The sequence below is a fragment of the Telmatherina bonti genome (genome assembly GCF_933228915.1).
Source record: "Telmatherina bonti genome assembly, chromosome: 16".
In the NCBI taxonomy this organism is placed as follows: domain Eukaryota; kingdom Metazoa; phylum Chordata; class Actinopteri; order Atheriniformes; family Telmatherinidae; genus Telmatherina; species Telmatherina bonti.
In genome coordinates, this window is record NC_136614.1 from 20,922,865 (window position 1) to 20,940,409 (window position 17,545).

Below are 17,545 nucleotides of genomic sequence, written 5' to 3' on the forward strand. Positions count from 1 at the left end.
CACGGATATTTTGACATACAGTAAATGATACTTTTCTAATATTTAGTTTGGCTTTTTTGAGCAAAACGGTGACCCTGTGATGGAGTGATGATCTGTTCAGGATATACTACAGACTCCTGCCTCCACCTGACCCTGAATAGGATAAATAGCTTTCAAAATATGGGTGGATAGAAGGATAAAATATAATATAAATGCTTGTGTTAGGTTTGCAGTAGCACAAATGCACCCCCCCTACCAGAGATGTTTATTTTTGAGCTAAAATTTGACAACGAGGTAAATGGTTCCTTCTTTCATTTTCTAAACCGCTTAATCCAATTCAGGGTCTTGGGGAAGCTGGAGCCTATCCCAGCTGGCTTTGGGCAAAAGCTCAGCTGGTCCATTGCAGGACCACACAGAGACAAACCACCACTCATGCTCACTTCTAGGGGCAATTTAGAGTAACCAACATAACATGCATCTCTTTGGATGGTGGGAGGAAACCAGAGTACCCAGAGAAAACCCATGCATACATGGGGAGTCAAGGATCGAACCAGTGACCTTCTTGCTATGAGGCCACAGTGCTAACCACTATGCCACCATGGTTTCTTCTTCTGTTCTTTACACTAAATGTAATGCTTATGATTTCTAAACAGAAAATAAAAGTTTGACTTCTATGACCACAGAGCAGTTTTTCACTTAGTTTCATCTTTATCTCTATGAGATTCAGAGAGGTGTAACGTTTTAAGGTTAAACTGAGGAGGGCTCTGCTCTTCTCATTGTCATGAAAGAAAAATGCTGCAAGTGTCAAATTTTTATATTCATTCATTTTTATATTCATTCATTCATCTAAACCACTTAATCCAATTCAGGGTTGCGGGGAAGCTGAAGCCTATCCCAGCTGGCTTTGGGCAACAGGCAGGGTACACCCTGGACAGCTCGCCAGTCCATCGCAGGGCCACACAGAGAGACGAACAACCACTCACGCTCACACTCATTCCTAGGGGCAATTTAAAATGGCCAATTAACCTAACATGCATGTCTTTGGATTGTGGGAGGAAGCCGGAGTACCCGGAGAGAACCCACGCATACACGGGGAGAACATGCAAACTCCACACAGAAAGGCCACTGACCAAACCCCTCCCCAGCCAAGGATTGAACCAGTGACCTTGCGGTGAGGCCACAGTGCTAACCACTGTTCCACCGTGCAGCCCCAAAGTTTTATAAATGCGCTATAATTCGTTTTGATGCAAGGAAATATCTAACTGCCTTAGTCACATTTTGTACTTTTTTTTTTTAACTTGAAGTTACTTTTATCTAATTTCTTATTTTCTAGTATTTTGGGCTGCTGTGCCCTTCATATGACAGGAGCTCTACAGGAATGGTGGTTAAAGAGAGCCCAGGCCAGGATTCAAACCTTAAATGGCTGCATAAGAAAAATAAATACTATCCTGAAAAAAATAAGTCTTCAAGTAAAATAAAAGAGTTGGATCCTTGTGGATACACGTGCAAAATATAAGATGTTCTAATATGAACCTGCAGATTTTGCAGCCAGAGTACCAGGAAGACTTGCAGAGAAGCCAGCCTGTTTACAGACAGATACCCTGGACTGTGATGACTGCCTCAACCTAAGATAATAATTTATTCTTAGTAAGATTCATGGAGATTGAAATCAAAATATTATTACCATTGCTGTGGGCGGCTGGGTTTGCCATACATCAATGCAGTTTACATACAGCATTACTTATAGCTTTTCTGTTGGGGAGGACATTCACATCCCAATGAGAAATTTATCCCTAATAGGATCCAAATTACAACTAAGTTCTCTAATTACAACTGAGCAGGCCATCATTACACGAGATTTCCCATAGAAAGCCAGAATGAAACTCACCGGAGAAGCTGGGAGCAGTAGTTCATGGACAAAACAGGATTTCCTCCTCAATACACAAACTCAACAAGCTGTGCTGCTGTCATTTCAAACTAAAGACTTGTTTCATTGATAGGTGAATTCTAAGGTTTCAAATAATTAAGTCCTGATTTGATTGAGGAAATTAAGATAGATCACGATTCCTACTGCAAAATGTGTTGTGTAGGTCTGCATGACCGAGCCAGTCAAGACAAACTAACACCCGCCTTAACAGCAGAACAGTACACTGGTTTAATCTTACCAGTGTCATTACTGTTAATTAGACATGTTTTTCAATCTATTTATATGTCCAAGTTTTATAGTTTACATGAGAAGATCAGCTGGCTCCAGGGTGGGGTTAGTTGGGGTCTATGCTTGGGTCACATGCGGGTCTCAGGGTCCTCCTAGCCTGCCTCTGACCTATGTTTAGGTGGGGTCACATTGATACGACCACTGTTCTCCAAACAGTCTTCACTCTGTATATTTTGCATGCTGACACAGTCACCGTGTTTTCCTGCAGGTTTATTCTCTGACAGCAGGTAGTTTTCTTTGTGTGTGTTTCTGGCTCTAGCTGAACTACATGATTTATATTTAGCCTGTTCATTTCTGGTGCTCCTGACAGTTGTTGACTTTGTCCTCATGTGGGGGGGTCCATGAGTTGATGCTGGGTTTTGGTACAGGTTTAGCAGATGATCCAGCATGTGTGATTGGCTTGTATTGTTTTCTATGTGGCGTTTTTCTGTCTCCTCCCTGTTCTGTGTCTACTACTACTGTGTCAGGTCCAGTAGTACCATGCAAACTCTGTAGTACAAAGACTTATTCAAAATAAACAAACAAGGAATTCAGATTATCAAGAGGATCATTATATCTATAAAACTTCTCTTAGCAAAGCAGCAGAATAAATCACCCAGACTATCATTCTGCTTGTTTTCATGCTGGACAAGGCATGGTGGAAAAAAAGTTTAACAGTCATTGTCCATTTTTTTATTTTTTTATTATTTTACTACATTTTTTTAGATTTTCTAATAAAAAAAAACAAAACAAAACAAAAAACTTTATAGTATTGTTCTTACTTAACAGGGAGCTTTATTCCTCAAATTTCTTTCCACATTCAATCCAGGAGAAAACATTGCTATTTAAAAATATAGAAATGTGGCACTGAGAAGAAAAAATTGTGATCTTAGTCTTTACATCCTCGCAAGAATAAAGAATTTCAAATATAACAATTTAATCAGAATAATTAGCTATTTGTTGCTTTGGGAGATTTTTCATTGTGGTGGGAATTGTTTGCATGCCCTCCCTCCTACGCAGTGTATTATCACTGATGCAGACCTCGTCACGCCTCCACATGCTCATCCTCACATCCCCAGATAAGACACATGTAAACAGGCCCATTATGCAATACTTCTGTGGGATTTAAAAGATGGTTATTGTCACTGAATAATTTAGAATATTCATGGTTGTGTTATGGTCAGCAGCACTGCCAAAACTGAATAAAGTACTGAAATAAACAAAAAATGGAATCAATTTTACACAGTTTAGCCTTATGTTCGATCAGCTACTGATCTTCTGTATCTGAACATATAGTTACAGACTCTTGCACATTCCTATTTTGACCTCATGTCCACTTTCATATTTCTTGACACAGTGTGCTTGGTAGCCTGAGTTATGAAAGGACATCACTTCATAAATAGGATTGAAAATAGTCCTGTCTGAGCCCAAAATGCCAGATGTCACTTTGGATTCTTTAGTTTCTTGAGTACAAGAAACTCTCAATGCAGCGGAGGTCCAGTGTCTGCAGTCAGGTCACTTATCAAAGTACAATTCAGTTCACTTGAGTCAGATGATATAATATAGATTTATGTCACATGCACTATGCTAAACAGCACTATGTTCAGTGCTGCAATTTTATCCATGATTATATTAGAAATTCACATCTATATTTCTGTCATTAGGGTAAATTAGGCTCTTTTGCACGAGTGTGAGAGCATTTGAAACATTATAAACATATCATTAGCAGTATCATGTATTTGAATAAAAGAGGTGGAAATGAAAGAAAAGGTTTCATCTTTTGTGATCACACTGATATTGCCAAAATTGTCAAATGTGTTTCTTTTTTTTTGTAAGACCCTATGTAGAAGAATCTGAATAGTGTGCAAAAAATTTGCAAAGTAACTGTAGCTATCATAATCAAAGTCAACAAAGATGCTGCATATTCATCAGTGCAGCTGAACGCATGACACATTATTTGGCTGTGTACATGCATTTATTTAAATTAACATCACTCAACAGCATTCTCTTGCATCAGTAACTGGTTTATGAGTTGAAAAATATGTCTCCCTCTCTGTGAGTGACATGTGAAAGCACCTGAAACTGATTTATTTTTCCAATCAGCAGCTTTATAAGCAGCTAATAGTCAGCAGTTAAGTCATTGTGCCCAAATAATCATGTAAGTTATACTCCTGAGAGTCTCAGACTGATCCTGGCTGAATATTCCCTCCGCACTTCATTTCTGCATTAGTCACCACTTCTGCCACTAAAGAGGTGACAAATCTCTCAACAGTTACTCCTAACAAGAAGATGAGAGCAGAGTCAAGTAGGAGGAGGAGAGCAGTGTGATTGGTGTAATTCGTGGCAAGGGATGAAGTTAATTTGTCTCAGAAGTGCTTCAGAAGAGTTGAGCTGCCAGGTTATGAAGGTTGCACTACTCTGTATCATCCTGACTTTAAGGTTCACTGGCTGGGAGGAAGAGGAGATGAATACCAGACGAGCGAAGCAGGTAATGAGGCTGAAGGTAAGGTGAGTGTAAACCAGACGTACCAGACAGGATGTGAAAAGGCTGCAGCCATATTAGGACTCGGCACTTTCTACCTGTGGTTTGATTTGTCTTCTTAACGCTTGTATTGTCAAATTGTCAAATTTATGTCAAATTTACCTGCTTTCCCAGGGGAAAATATTAAATATATTTCATTCAGGAAGATTTTCCTCTTCATTTGGACTAATGTTAGGGATGTATCTTGAGAATGTTAAATTAGTCAATTTGTCAACATTGTGATTGTTTTGACCTTTTATTTCATGTTTGTGTGAAAATCACATTATATGAAACATTTTCTAAATTCTTAGTTAACTTAATCTTCAATTAAAAGCATAACTCACTGTAGGAAACACATCGGAGAAGATTTTAACATTCTAGAAAAAAACTACATTTTAACTATTTGGAAAAATATCCCTTTTTTGTGTGTGCCTTTCAAATTGCCACCAATGTAAATTAATAACTTAATTCAAAGGGTCTTTTTTAGTTACAATATCACAGAAGAAGGTTAAGAAAACATTTGCAATAGGTTAAAGACAGGAACAATCTTCCAAACAACTCCTCTAAGTATCTGTAAAACAGCAACCATGTAAACAGCAGTTCTTAATCTAAGCCTCTTAAAGCTTAAAACACAGACGAATGGTGGAAAAGGATTAAAGAATAATTGGATTAATCTATCAGCCAAACGTAAGGTGTTACATAACTTCAACTGAAAGCAGAGAAAAAGGCCTCAAGGCATGCTGTTCTTCCAAGAGCTCCTCATAACACTTCATTCGTCCCTGGGATTTTTTTTTTCTTCTTTTGGTTGAAATGCAGCTCTCTTTATAATTTCACAACTCAATTTTAACTCTGAGATTATCTGCCAAGAAGATTTTAAAAGATCTGCACAATCTGAAACCAAAATCACAACTACTTTAATAGTTTGACATGCTGTTTCATTTTAAAGTCTGCAAGATGGTCCAAAATTGAGATGGAGACATAAAGAGATCCTTAATTATACAAAAAAAAAAAAAAAAAAATCTGAAGACAGCTTGACACCTCTCAGAACAAAAAAGCTCAGGACATGTAATTTATTTGTTCATTTTCAGTGAAATTAAACCTATTGCGAGACATAAAGCCATCCGAGGGCTCTGAACCGATGATGACAATGCCGTCTCTGTAAAGCCAGCCTTCTTCATGAGTTAAAACACTTACTTTAAATCTCTCATGATGTCCCCACCACATATGGAGAGATATTTATTCACTCCAACACAGCTTAATGGAAGACATGCAACAAGTTTCTATAAGCAATGAAGGGCCTAAGGTTGCTGAAGAAGCAGAATGTGCTCTGACCCTTCTTTATTGTTCAACCTGTTGTCAAGTGAACACCTTGGTATCTGCAGTCCTCTAGCACCTCCTCCTCCTCCTCCTCCCCCAGCATGAATGGAAAAATAGCTTTTTCCTGGTCCTTATAAAATCCACAATCATGTCCTGTGATTTGTTTACATTCCAGATGAGGTGACTTTTTTCCACACCATGCCACAAAGTAGCCAGCCAGTTCCCTGTATTCAGTCTACTGTTCATTTTTGACACGCCTTAAAACAGCAGAGTCCAACAAGCAAGTCTGCTGATGACAGGACTCTGAATTCTACTGGATATCTCAGGTCTACAAGGTAAAGAGCAAATGAGAAAGAAAAGCTCCTAGTGGTGCTCCTGGACTACTGACTACCTTCTCAGATAGTCAATATTTCACGTCTGTCTGTCTGTCTGGCAGGTATTCAGGCAAATATGGAAACATCCACCAGCATTTCTCTTTACTTCTCACTTAGCAGTGTGGGCTGTTGTATTAAAAGAACATTATCCTAACAGGCCCAGACTGATGAAACATTTGTTTATCATTATCATCATTATCATTGTGTACATTATCATCTCACGGAGATGATTATGTATTTAACTTTAACCCCACATTGCTAAATGAAACACTGGCTCAAAGCAGAAAGAATGTAAGTAAATTTGCCTCACTTTTGTTTCTCATACAATTCCGGTTTTGTTTTGGGATGTTAGATATTTTTGGCCAATATTTGCATTAAAATGCAACTTCTGAAATAGTCCGTAATGGCTTTTTTACTTTTTTTTATTGACACAATATGTACATATTAGCTGCATCTCCTATAATTTAAAACAACCAAAAAGAAACAATAAATCATTCTTATTTTTCTTATCTGACATTCATAGCAAGTTTCAGTCATCCAGCTGTAAGTGTGGCTCTGCACTTGTTGAACAAACAACATTGCAATGAAAATCTCTTAAAGTCATTGAGTTAGCTTTTTTGTGGTTCATGATAAGGTAATCATGGACCCAAACGACAGTCTGGCCCAGGACTGCTGGCCCAGGTGTCTAAACCAGGTCCTGAACTGAGGGATTATATGGTAATTAACAAATTATCTGATGCAGCAGTGTATTGCATTATAAGCCAGGAAATACAATTGTGGCATTTTATGGTTATCAGACAACTATATTCAATAATAACCCAAAACCTCAATCAGATTTAAAGAGAAAGAAATCATGTCAGTTGCAAAGTGGCATTTATTGTACAATGATTAGCACAACTAAATAGTGTATCAGTAGCATATCAAATTTTCTCCATAACTTACCAATATTTCTCTGTCTGTAGGAGACGAAGGCATATACAAAATGTGAACAAATGTCATGTTGTTTCTGGGATAGGAAGGCCATTTTATGAGGAATGTGTCCTCCCATTTCTGCATTAGGGGAATCATTTTAATCAAGCCACATATAATTACTGCATACCTGCACCTAAGTACCATGTAGTCATCGTGGACATTCTGCCTTTTTATGAGCTGTTTAACTTCGAAAGTAAACATAGTCTGGGACCAAGAGTACAAAGGTTTAGCAGCATGTTGCTGAGTGTCCACAACACTAATTAAGTCCATTGTACCTTGAAAAATGTCCCCCACCCACACCCACCACACCACGTAGTGTTTTTCTAAGAAAGCAAGTAGGGGGAGTAAGAGAGAGAAAGAGAGAGAGAGAGAGAATGGGGGTTAATGGCTGCTTCTTCTCTCTCTCTCTTTCTCTCGCTCTTCTAAACATGCTTACATAGGATCACACACTTTCTTGCGAACTGCACACACATAACAGACAGCATGTAAGTAGCACATGCACACCCACCCTAAGTCTGGTAATTTGCCCATGACAAATCCTGATAGGTGCCAAGATGGTAATAAGCACACTAAGACTTAGTCTAGAGCCAACACGTGCCTACACACACACACACACACACACACACACACACACACACACACACACACACACACACACACACACACACACACACACACACACACATACTGTTTTTCCTGGAAAACAAAGTAAGCCCCTGTCAAATACTCAAAAATCTGCCTTTGACTTGGGTTTGTTAAAACTCCTTTAACAGTCACAGTGTGATAACTTGTTACCATTATAGGGGAAAAAAAGCAAAATTCTCATCGCATAAAGCAATACATTCTAAAGTGATATGTGCTTTGCTGTAAGGTTAATAAGGTTGTAATTACAACAGAAAAGACGTGTGTCAATGTACAGTTGTGTTCTTTTTCATGTCATGAAAACACAGCTGTTTGCATGTGTATGTTCATCATAACAAAATTCAGTATGTGATACTTATTCCTGCAGAATCACCTTCATATAAATATGAAATGAGAACCCCAGAGAGGGACTTGAGGGAGCTAGTTGTGTGATTACACTATCAATAACACCAGAGTATTTCCATCAAACTAATGGCTACCTCAGTAATAATAATGCTCCTATTGCAGAGCATTTGCTACACCATTGTAATTAATGTTATTAATGAGGGAATCATTTGACTGTGTACTTTAGTAATTGCCCAAAGAGTTACGCAAGTCTGCACTGATCAAGCATTACATAATTCAAACACTGTTACCAGCCCCATTTGGTCTAATGGATATCATATCAAAGTGAAGGACTATGGGTGAATGTCAGTGTTGTTAGCATGAACTTTTCGAACAAAAAAGAGCACTCTGTCATCGTAAGGGGAATAACACAGACAAATGTTTCTTAATTATTTTCATTTCACAAAACTGACTGTTCAACATGCCATGGTGTATCATAATATCACCGAAAGCCAGCTGCTTTGAGGGCAATATTACACATGTTTGGCTCTGATCCCACAAGGCCTAATGCCACCCGGCTCCCATGTGTGCTTTTACACTATTGGTGTTTGAGGAGAAATCAGTGGGAACTGTGTCGAAGACAAATGCAGGTTATTATCCTGCAACCTTTTGATGCAACCCGTCTACAACATCAAATGGTTTAAATCCCTTAAATGCATGTCAATCAGCTCTGCAGAGGTCTGGTAATGAGCTTTTTGTTTGATTTAGGTGTGCTAGATAAGGTATGCATCAAAAAGTTGCAGGATGGTCCATTCTGGATAGCAGGGGTGTCCAAATCCAGTCTCAAGGACTGGAATTGGGCATCCCTGGTGTAGAAGCACTTCTGGCTCCAACACTTAAAATGAGTCAAGAAACATATTATTCCAACTGTTTACAAAGTAAGTTGTTGGTTGTGTACAAAAGGATGATGGCCATCTTTGTTTTTCCTCATTAAAGTTTTTACTAAGAATGCAAGATTGGATTAGATGTAAATTAAATAGAGTGGTAGTGTATGTTGTAAAATTGAAATAAACAAGCAAGGTACAGGCACCATAAAATTCTTCTAGTAAGAACTGGTTGAGTATTAAAATAGAACATGAGAATTAATGCAACATTTTTGACTTGTTCAATAAGTTCTGGATATAATCACCTTTTGGCTAAATTTAAAAGAGAAGCAAAATTCATGACCAGCAACCACTAACAAAGAGGGGATAATTTATTAGTCAAAATATCCCAAAAAACAGGCGGTAACATCAGGTCTGTTAGTTGAGAGCAAAGATAGAGATAGAAAAGCAGAGTAGGAAATTCACTAAACACGGTCTTTAAAGGTGATAAACTGTCACGACTGTGTTTACAGGTTGTTTTACACTGCCTTGAATAGTGGCAATGAATTTAGTTACTCCGGTCTAAGAGGAAATTGTTTTGTCAAATATAATTTTTTCTAACTCTAACTCTAACTATATTAAACTGTTGGAGGAAACATTTTAGTAAATTGGTACTTTACACAAGAAAAAATAACACAACTCCATGACAACAAGGCATCAGTTCTCGTTATAGAAAAGCTTTCAATGAAAAAAAAATAAATCTGTGCGCTCCAATCTGTGCAACATGAAAGTTTAATAAAACAAGCTTTCGGTCACAGACCATCATAGATGTTTTTTTTTAATTATCATTCATTTACCAAGTCCTGCGCCTACATAACCTGATGAGTGGTTTCCCTTTTCAACTTTATATGAAAGCTTTGGAAAACAAGCATTATTGAAGCAGGGCTGTTTAACTATTGGTTCCAAGGTGAGGACTGAGCTGAAAATCCCATCCATCCCTGAGAGAGCATGTGGCTTTATGCAAATCATTTTGGTTGTGGATAAACTGTGGATAGACCTCAAAAACAATCATCACAGTGATGCAACAAGACTGCATTTCAGCTTCAGCAGCATTTTTTGTGGGGGCAGGACCTGTTTTGGTTTTGCCAAAGCTTCTTTTTTTTATGGTAAATGCTTGTTACAACTATCTATGAAGTATGAAACTACTTTTAAAAAGCATGTTTTGGACTCTGATCTTTTGCCATGGCAGTTAAACGTGAGTTGATGTCAAATTGCAATAAAATCCGCAGCTCATGAAATGAAGCTCTGACTAGTGCATGCATACTAAAGCCTGTTGCAGTAGTTGACTTTACAGCCTTATATAGAAACAGGCTTTTACCTGATTTGTTGAATGATCAAAAGCAACATCTGTTGAGGTGGAGAAAAAAACAGAGTGAACAAACATCTTATGCTCTCAGAGCGGTTGAGACTCAGTGTACGGTCCATTAGTGTCCTTCAGCATCCCTCACCTTTACCCCACTTTGCCTGCAGCCATAATCGGCTGAAGACAACTCGCACATAAGAAACTGTAATATTTGATCATGAGCAGAACCCTCTACTTTTCTTCTTCTTTTTTATATTATCTATTTTTGAGTGGAATACACCACCCAGCTGAGACAGGAAGTGAGTTATAGAAAAATAACTAGTTCTGAGGTGTAAATATAGCAGACCTGAAGCACACATATCTGAGAATGAAAGCAAAAAATGGCAACGGTACTTATTGCTGTGGTGCTTTAGAGATTCTTTTTGTTGATGTGAGCAAACCAAGATTCACATGAATATTAAAAGTGCTTTTTTTGGCACCTTGTTGGTGGTATCTTTATGGCTACTGGTCTAGTTTTACTGAAAAGATGACTTTAAGCATTTAGTTAGCTGACGTAAAATGCTGCCATTTCTTCAAAATGTACAAACATTTTGTACATAAACACACATTGTGGATGTACAAAAAGCAATCTACGGAGAACTTTTAGAAGTGGACTAATATCTGCATTGTGTCTCCTTGTGGAACACAGTAGTTGCTTTTGTTGATGCCTTAATGATGGACCCAGCAACATTTTTGTCAGACAGGTAAAAAGCCCACAGTCATACTGCATGACATCCATTTTCCAGCACTCTACCAATCAGGCCTTTTGTTAAAGAGGGCACATTGTGGAACGGAAGCAAAGCCTCAATAAAAAGACACATAACTGCAGGTCAGGAATTTTCTAAAAGTAAGTGTTACTCCCTCGAAGTTTAATCAAGCTGACAGGTGCTCCTGACAGCAGCTACAGTAAGTAAACTGTCAGACCATTAAAGCTTTGACGTAATAATGCAAACATTAAATATTTTGGTATCTCCCTGGTTATTATGTGGGAAACAGGTTGTATGTCTCATCCCATTACCAGCATTACCACATTTAGACATGAAAATGACAGCATCATTCTGTAGATTGTTTTGTTTGTTTGTTTTGCTGTCAGGCAAAGGGAGAGACTGAAAGAAGTAGAAAATAAAGCAACTGTAGAATAAATTTTTATCACAGAGTGCTCAGAATATCTGAGGTGAAGGTTCACACTTCAGCAAGATAAAAATCTTATCATGTCAAAAGGCAATAAGACGATAAGTAGTGGCTTTATGGAAACTAAAGGAAAGCAATGCAGTGATCCACCATGAGCCTGAAAACAGAACAGCATCACTGGAGTGACATGGAAACTTGATTAGATTTTAATGTTTCAAACAAGAAGAAACATCCCAAGTTACAGTAAATGTGTCAAACCTGTAGGATTATGACCAAGAAAACATGAGTTTAATTACTTCAATCAAATATGAACCCTATTCCTTTTAACTATTATTTCACTTTTCTACAAGCAATCTATTCTCCGACAAGCCTTTTTATTGTTAATGTGGAATATTGTCAGTGTGTAGACAAAGGTAAAATAAATCTATTTTAGGATAAGTTTGAAATGTGTCTCAATTTAGAAAAGTTAGGTTGGCATTGTGTCAGTAGGGTTTATTCACTTCACAGAACATTTAAACAGAAATTTAGGACATTTCATTTGTAATCACTGCAGTATTATGCTTGTTATTATCATTTTGGAAAACAATGACTTGAGTGGGGCCAGGATTTAATGCAAATCCTGCATCAAATGTTAAACATTGTGTGGGAAAAACACAGCAAGGAAATGCAAGTTACTTTACCACATAGAGATATGCTTAAGGTGAGGAAAAATGTCCAACTTTTAGCAGAGGGATGTCCAAAGTTGGTCTTCAAGGGCCTCCATCCAGCAATTCTTGGAAGTTTCCTGCTGCAACACACCTTAACCAGACTGATGGGTCAACAAGATTGTGCAGAACTTGACAACAAGTTGCTGAGGAGATATTTCATTTGAATCAGGTGTGTTGGTTCAGTGAGACAACTAAGACCAGCTGAAGAGCCAGAGCTGAACACCCCTGTTCTAGCGGATAGAAAGATTTTATAATTATTTTACTTTACAATTTAACTTTCTTTTTATTTGTATGGATGTTGGTATTCATTAAAACATTATTTTTTGTTTTAATTTGCTACTTAATTCAGAATGTTTTACATGAATATGGCACATTTAAGAATACTATTGTTAAATACTTTCTTTGGATCACCAACACCAGCTAAATGTTGTGCAGGGCGCACATATCATCTTATGAAATCAGCTTGCATTTGGCATGTAAAACTATTTAAGAGGAGCCGACAGAAGTCTTGGTATTCACACCCACCTTCAGGTGTCGCAGTCTACAGCAGTGTCCTAGTTCCTGGTGATACTCTGATGCCAGCTGGATTTTGTTTAACTGTATAATGTTACATGCATTATATTTGATACACACACTCTGAGAACTTTTGCATTACTGAATGACAAAAACTTGGTTAAAACCCTGTTGTTCACAATTGGATACTTGCCTTCTACCCGTCTGTAAGATGCAATAAGAATACAATAAGGCATGATGAAATTTTTTTAAATATCACACTGTAATAAATGTTTTGGTTTTTTTTTTTTTTAAAAAAAAAAAAAAAAAAAAAAGCTTTTATTTTTGTCATTATTTTATTTATTTATTTTTTTGTTAAATTGCCGAATAATAACTCCAGATTCCTGGGTGGGGCTTTAAGGGGTTAAACACCCTGGCAGATAGAGTGCTGCAGTTGCGGCTGCAGTCTTTGCAGAGAGAGAGAGTTTATTATAAAGGCTTGTCTTGCTTTGTCACACACTTATACATGTGCCTGCACAGCATGTCTCCTCAGTCATGACAAAAACTCATGATGAGATGAAGAGAGTTGAAGCAATAGTTCATTTAGCCTTTCTTTTATTCAGTACTGGCTCAGAAAAGTCCATCAGACTTTATAATTGCAACCATATATGAAGGTCATAGTTGCATTGGGTTATATTTTAGATTAAGGGAAGGTAATCAAACTAATCAACAGATTTGACCTCATGGTCCATGTTTTCACATCATCCTACATTTGTCTGTTGCATACACTCTTCCTCAAACACAACAATATAGCAAACAGCATTCAAATGATTTCTGGCAGCAAATTGAAGCCATTTTCCAGAGCAAAGTACTCGCTCTTTCAATGTGCCATTAGTCTTTTCAAACAGACCCACCTCTGCTCCAAAGGATGACGCTCACACAAGATAAAAAAAAAGGTGCAGGGAAAAAAAAAGATCTGAACACGTGTCGAAGTAGCGTAAAACAGTAGAGACAAGGGATGTGTGATGTAGCTGGATTTTATGCCTTTATTCCTCTCATACAAAATGGACATCAAAGACAATACAATACAAAATAGAAAAATGGCACAAAGTACACACAAGTTCAAACATTTAAACACATTGAAGGCTGTACAATACTGCTTTGGCATTTAGAAAAAAAAAAACACTTAATAAAGTGCAAGATTTGTTTTCCATTCCTTTTTTCATGTAAGTACATTCACATGTTTGTTTAATCTTTTCCTGCTTTTAAAATAATCAGAATTCTTGTTCACAGCATCTCTACCCCCCCCCCCCCCCCCCCCCCCCCCCCCCCCCCCCAACTTGTGTTGAGACATTAAAGTGCAGATACAGTATGCAAGCCCCCTTTGTGTTTGTTAAGCAGTCATTGTCAACTACAAGTGGATTGTCAATGGTCAAGGGATAGTTTGTCTTTTTGCTCCGTCTCTTCTCTTTCTCTCTCTCACACACACACATACACAAACACACAAAAAGCACCTTTTCAGACCTCACTTGGAGACCTGGACCGGTAGGCCCCATTGGCCTGAAAGCAGCCACAGAGAAGCATATAGATGGAGCGCTGGATCTCTGTGTTTCTGTAGGCGTAGATGATGGGGTTGATCATGGAGTTGTAAGTTGCTGGCAGCAGTGTAGCATATGTGTACACTGATGGATACTCCCTTTCCCCCACCAGACAGTAGATGGCAAAGGGAAGCCAGCTGCCACCAAAAGTCCCCAAGATGATGGCTAGCGTGGACACTCCCTTCTTGGTGGCAACATAATGCGACATGGCAAGGAAGTGCTGCTGGAGTGCAATCTGATGGGCGTGATGGCACACTATCTTGCAGATCTTGAAGTAGAGGGTCAGCATAAGCACAAATATGATAAAGAAGGAGGTGGCCAAGAGCATGACGTTGCGCCGGGTCAAAGGGCGGACAATACTGCAGGAGGCTGGTTCATCCAGGCAGTTCCAGCCGAGCACCGGCAGCAAGCCCAGTAACAGAGACACCCCCCAGGTGCCCATTAACATCAAGTGTACATACTGCAGTGTCTTCTCTGAGAAGTATGTCAGGGCATTGTAGAGGGAGAAGTAACGGTCCACAGTGATGGCTAAAAGGCTGCTGATGGATGCGGTAAAGGATGCAACCAAAAAGCCAACAGTAATGAGGCTGATAGTCTCAGAAGAGATGACATACTGAAACACAAAGTTCAGGATTAATCCCATACCGGCCAGCAGGTCTGCTGTAGCCAGGCTTCCTATCAGCACAAACATGGGAGTCCTTAGAGTAGGTGTATAGAAGATGATTGCAACCACTATAGCATTTTCACAGGCGATGACAGTGCCTGACATACAAAGCATAATGTCCCATGGGTTGACAGAGAACTGTAATGGAGCAGTGGAGAACTCTAAGCTGCCGTTATGGTCTGCAGACTCAGCCTCCATCCATGGGAAGGCTTCTCCTGACATAGAGGCTGCAGAAGAGTCGTTCACCACTAGAGACTCATTCATAGCTCCACACTGTTGATTCTGTAGATAGAACAGAAGCAAGCTTTATTGTCATTACACAAATCATATTAATGTGCTTGTCTTATCACTTTTTAAAGACAATCAAATGCCACAATTTGTTAAATGACAGCACTGTAGGACTGCATAAAGCTGAAACCGATCTGCTATAGTCAGTTCCACTGGCCAACACAAATATTAACATTTTCACTTTAGCAACTCCAATGAGGAATCAATTGAAAATCTATAGTTTCATGAATTACCTGCAATTACATGTAGACCTTCTGTTTAAAGAACTTGCACAGAATGTTCCCCAGAAAACAAATTCAACTACTGAACTATTGAGTTTTTATAAATCCACCTCAGTTTGAGAAATGAAATATTTTTTTCATGCATTTAACATAAATTCTGGAATTAAAATGAAATACATTCTGACTGAAAGCTGAAAGTATTAATTGGAAATACATATAAATTTCATTGCTCTCATTGTCTTTCATGTCAACTTAGAAAGGCATTGAATCACTTTTAGAAAGAAAGAAACTTTTAGGAGTTGTTCTGGACCGGGAGCTGTCCATGGTGCTGAAATATGAATGAAAACTGCAGACCGATATAAATTCAGTCTGTTTCCATTTAACATTATTGATTTTGGAATCAGTGATAAGTGGCGACGTGATTATTACAATTACAAATTAAATTTAATTATTGGCATCTTTCATGTGCTAAATAATGAATAAGTCTCGCGCCATGATTGACTTGTAAATCATAATAATGATAATAATAATGATAAAATAATATAAAAACTCTGAAAATATGTTTCTCAAAGGATTTTCATACAGGTTTTTTTTTTTTTTTTCTAGACCGACATTATAAATAACTGGAAGCCAACAAAAAACAACTGCTTTTCATCGTATTCCTTATCTGGTAAGAGTTTAAGATACCTACCTCCGTGACAAAACGACACGAGATGAGATTTTCTCTTAAACCAGAGCCCTTCGGCCGGAGGGAAAATGTGAACATGAAAACAACAAAAAGGCTTCAACGTCTTTTCTCTCTGCTCCTGTGATCCCTCTCAGCTGCAGCCCTCGATGCTGTTGCGCTTCCCAGAGATGGGGTGCACGCGCGGGGCAGGAGTGGCATTGGCTGGCGCTCCGCTCGGTGAGAAAGGTGAATGTGAGAATGAGGAGGAGTGGAGCGATCAGACACACGCGACAAGAGCTAACGTCACGTCAGATGGAAGGAGGGAGAGATAGCGACTCAAAGCCAGGTTCCTGTGTCAATCTAGCGAACAGTAACCTGAAGGGAGCGATCTCTAAAGGGTCCCTGCAGCTTCCCGCACTCCCATGAACTCTTCCAGAAGGAGCATGACGAATCTGAAGCATGCTCTTCCAAGGACGGACACAAAACCGATACTTTACGCCACCTGTAGCTATAATACGCGCATATTATTCTTCGTCTGTCATCATGGACATATTTTAGAGCATGCTACAAATGAGTACATTTCAAAAAGTCTTTGTGCAAACAACAACAAACATATCAAGCTTATGCAAAGCATATGGATGAAAATGACTTTGGTAGAAAAAGATCTGTATGTTTCTATGCATCTTCATGGCAAGTGGGATTATTCCACCAGGTCTGCATCCAAATTTCTCCAATATTAATCAAAGCAAATATTAATAATATGCTTTTCTAAACTTCATAATACCAACTTTAAACAGTTAAAGAGATATTTTATTAATGTACATAAGCTGGGAGAGCATTTATGAAAGTGAATGTAACTTTTAGTTGTAATACGGAGAAGGGACTGCTTCAGGCATAAACAAAAGTGGTCTACAAGTTAAAATAATGCTTGGATACCAGTTTATTGTTTTAGACATTATTGGTGTGTCTAAAATAATGGTGAATTAATTCTGTTTTTAGTATCAGAAACATGTTAAGAATAGATTTTTTTTTTTGTAATTCTGTCTAAATCAACCTCAACAACATATTGTTACCATTGCTGTCATTACATAAATATATGCTGTCCAAATCTGGTTCAAGAGAACTTGTTTCAGTTTATGACCTTTCATAGTCTACCTGGCATTTCTGCCAGTGGTTGTGGACTTTATTC

The 17,545-nt window shown here is 38.3% G+C and overlaps 1 protein-coding gene across 1 annotated transcript; it reads right to left on the reverse strand.

The window, feature by feature from the left end:
• Window positions 1-14,436: 14,436 nt before the first annotated feature.
• Window positions 14,437-15,444, reverse strand: gpr6 (G protein-coupled receptor 6; the record flags this gene model as incomplete). The annotated part of the gene is made up of 1 exon (XM_079255751.1): window positions 14,437-15,444. The coding sequence occupies one exon, from the start codon at window positions 15,442-15,444 to the stop codon at window positions 14,437-14,439; it is 1,008 nt and encodes a 335-aa protein (XP_079111877.1).
• Window positions 15,445-17,545: the final 2,101 nt, after the last annotated feature.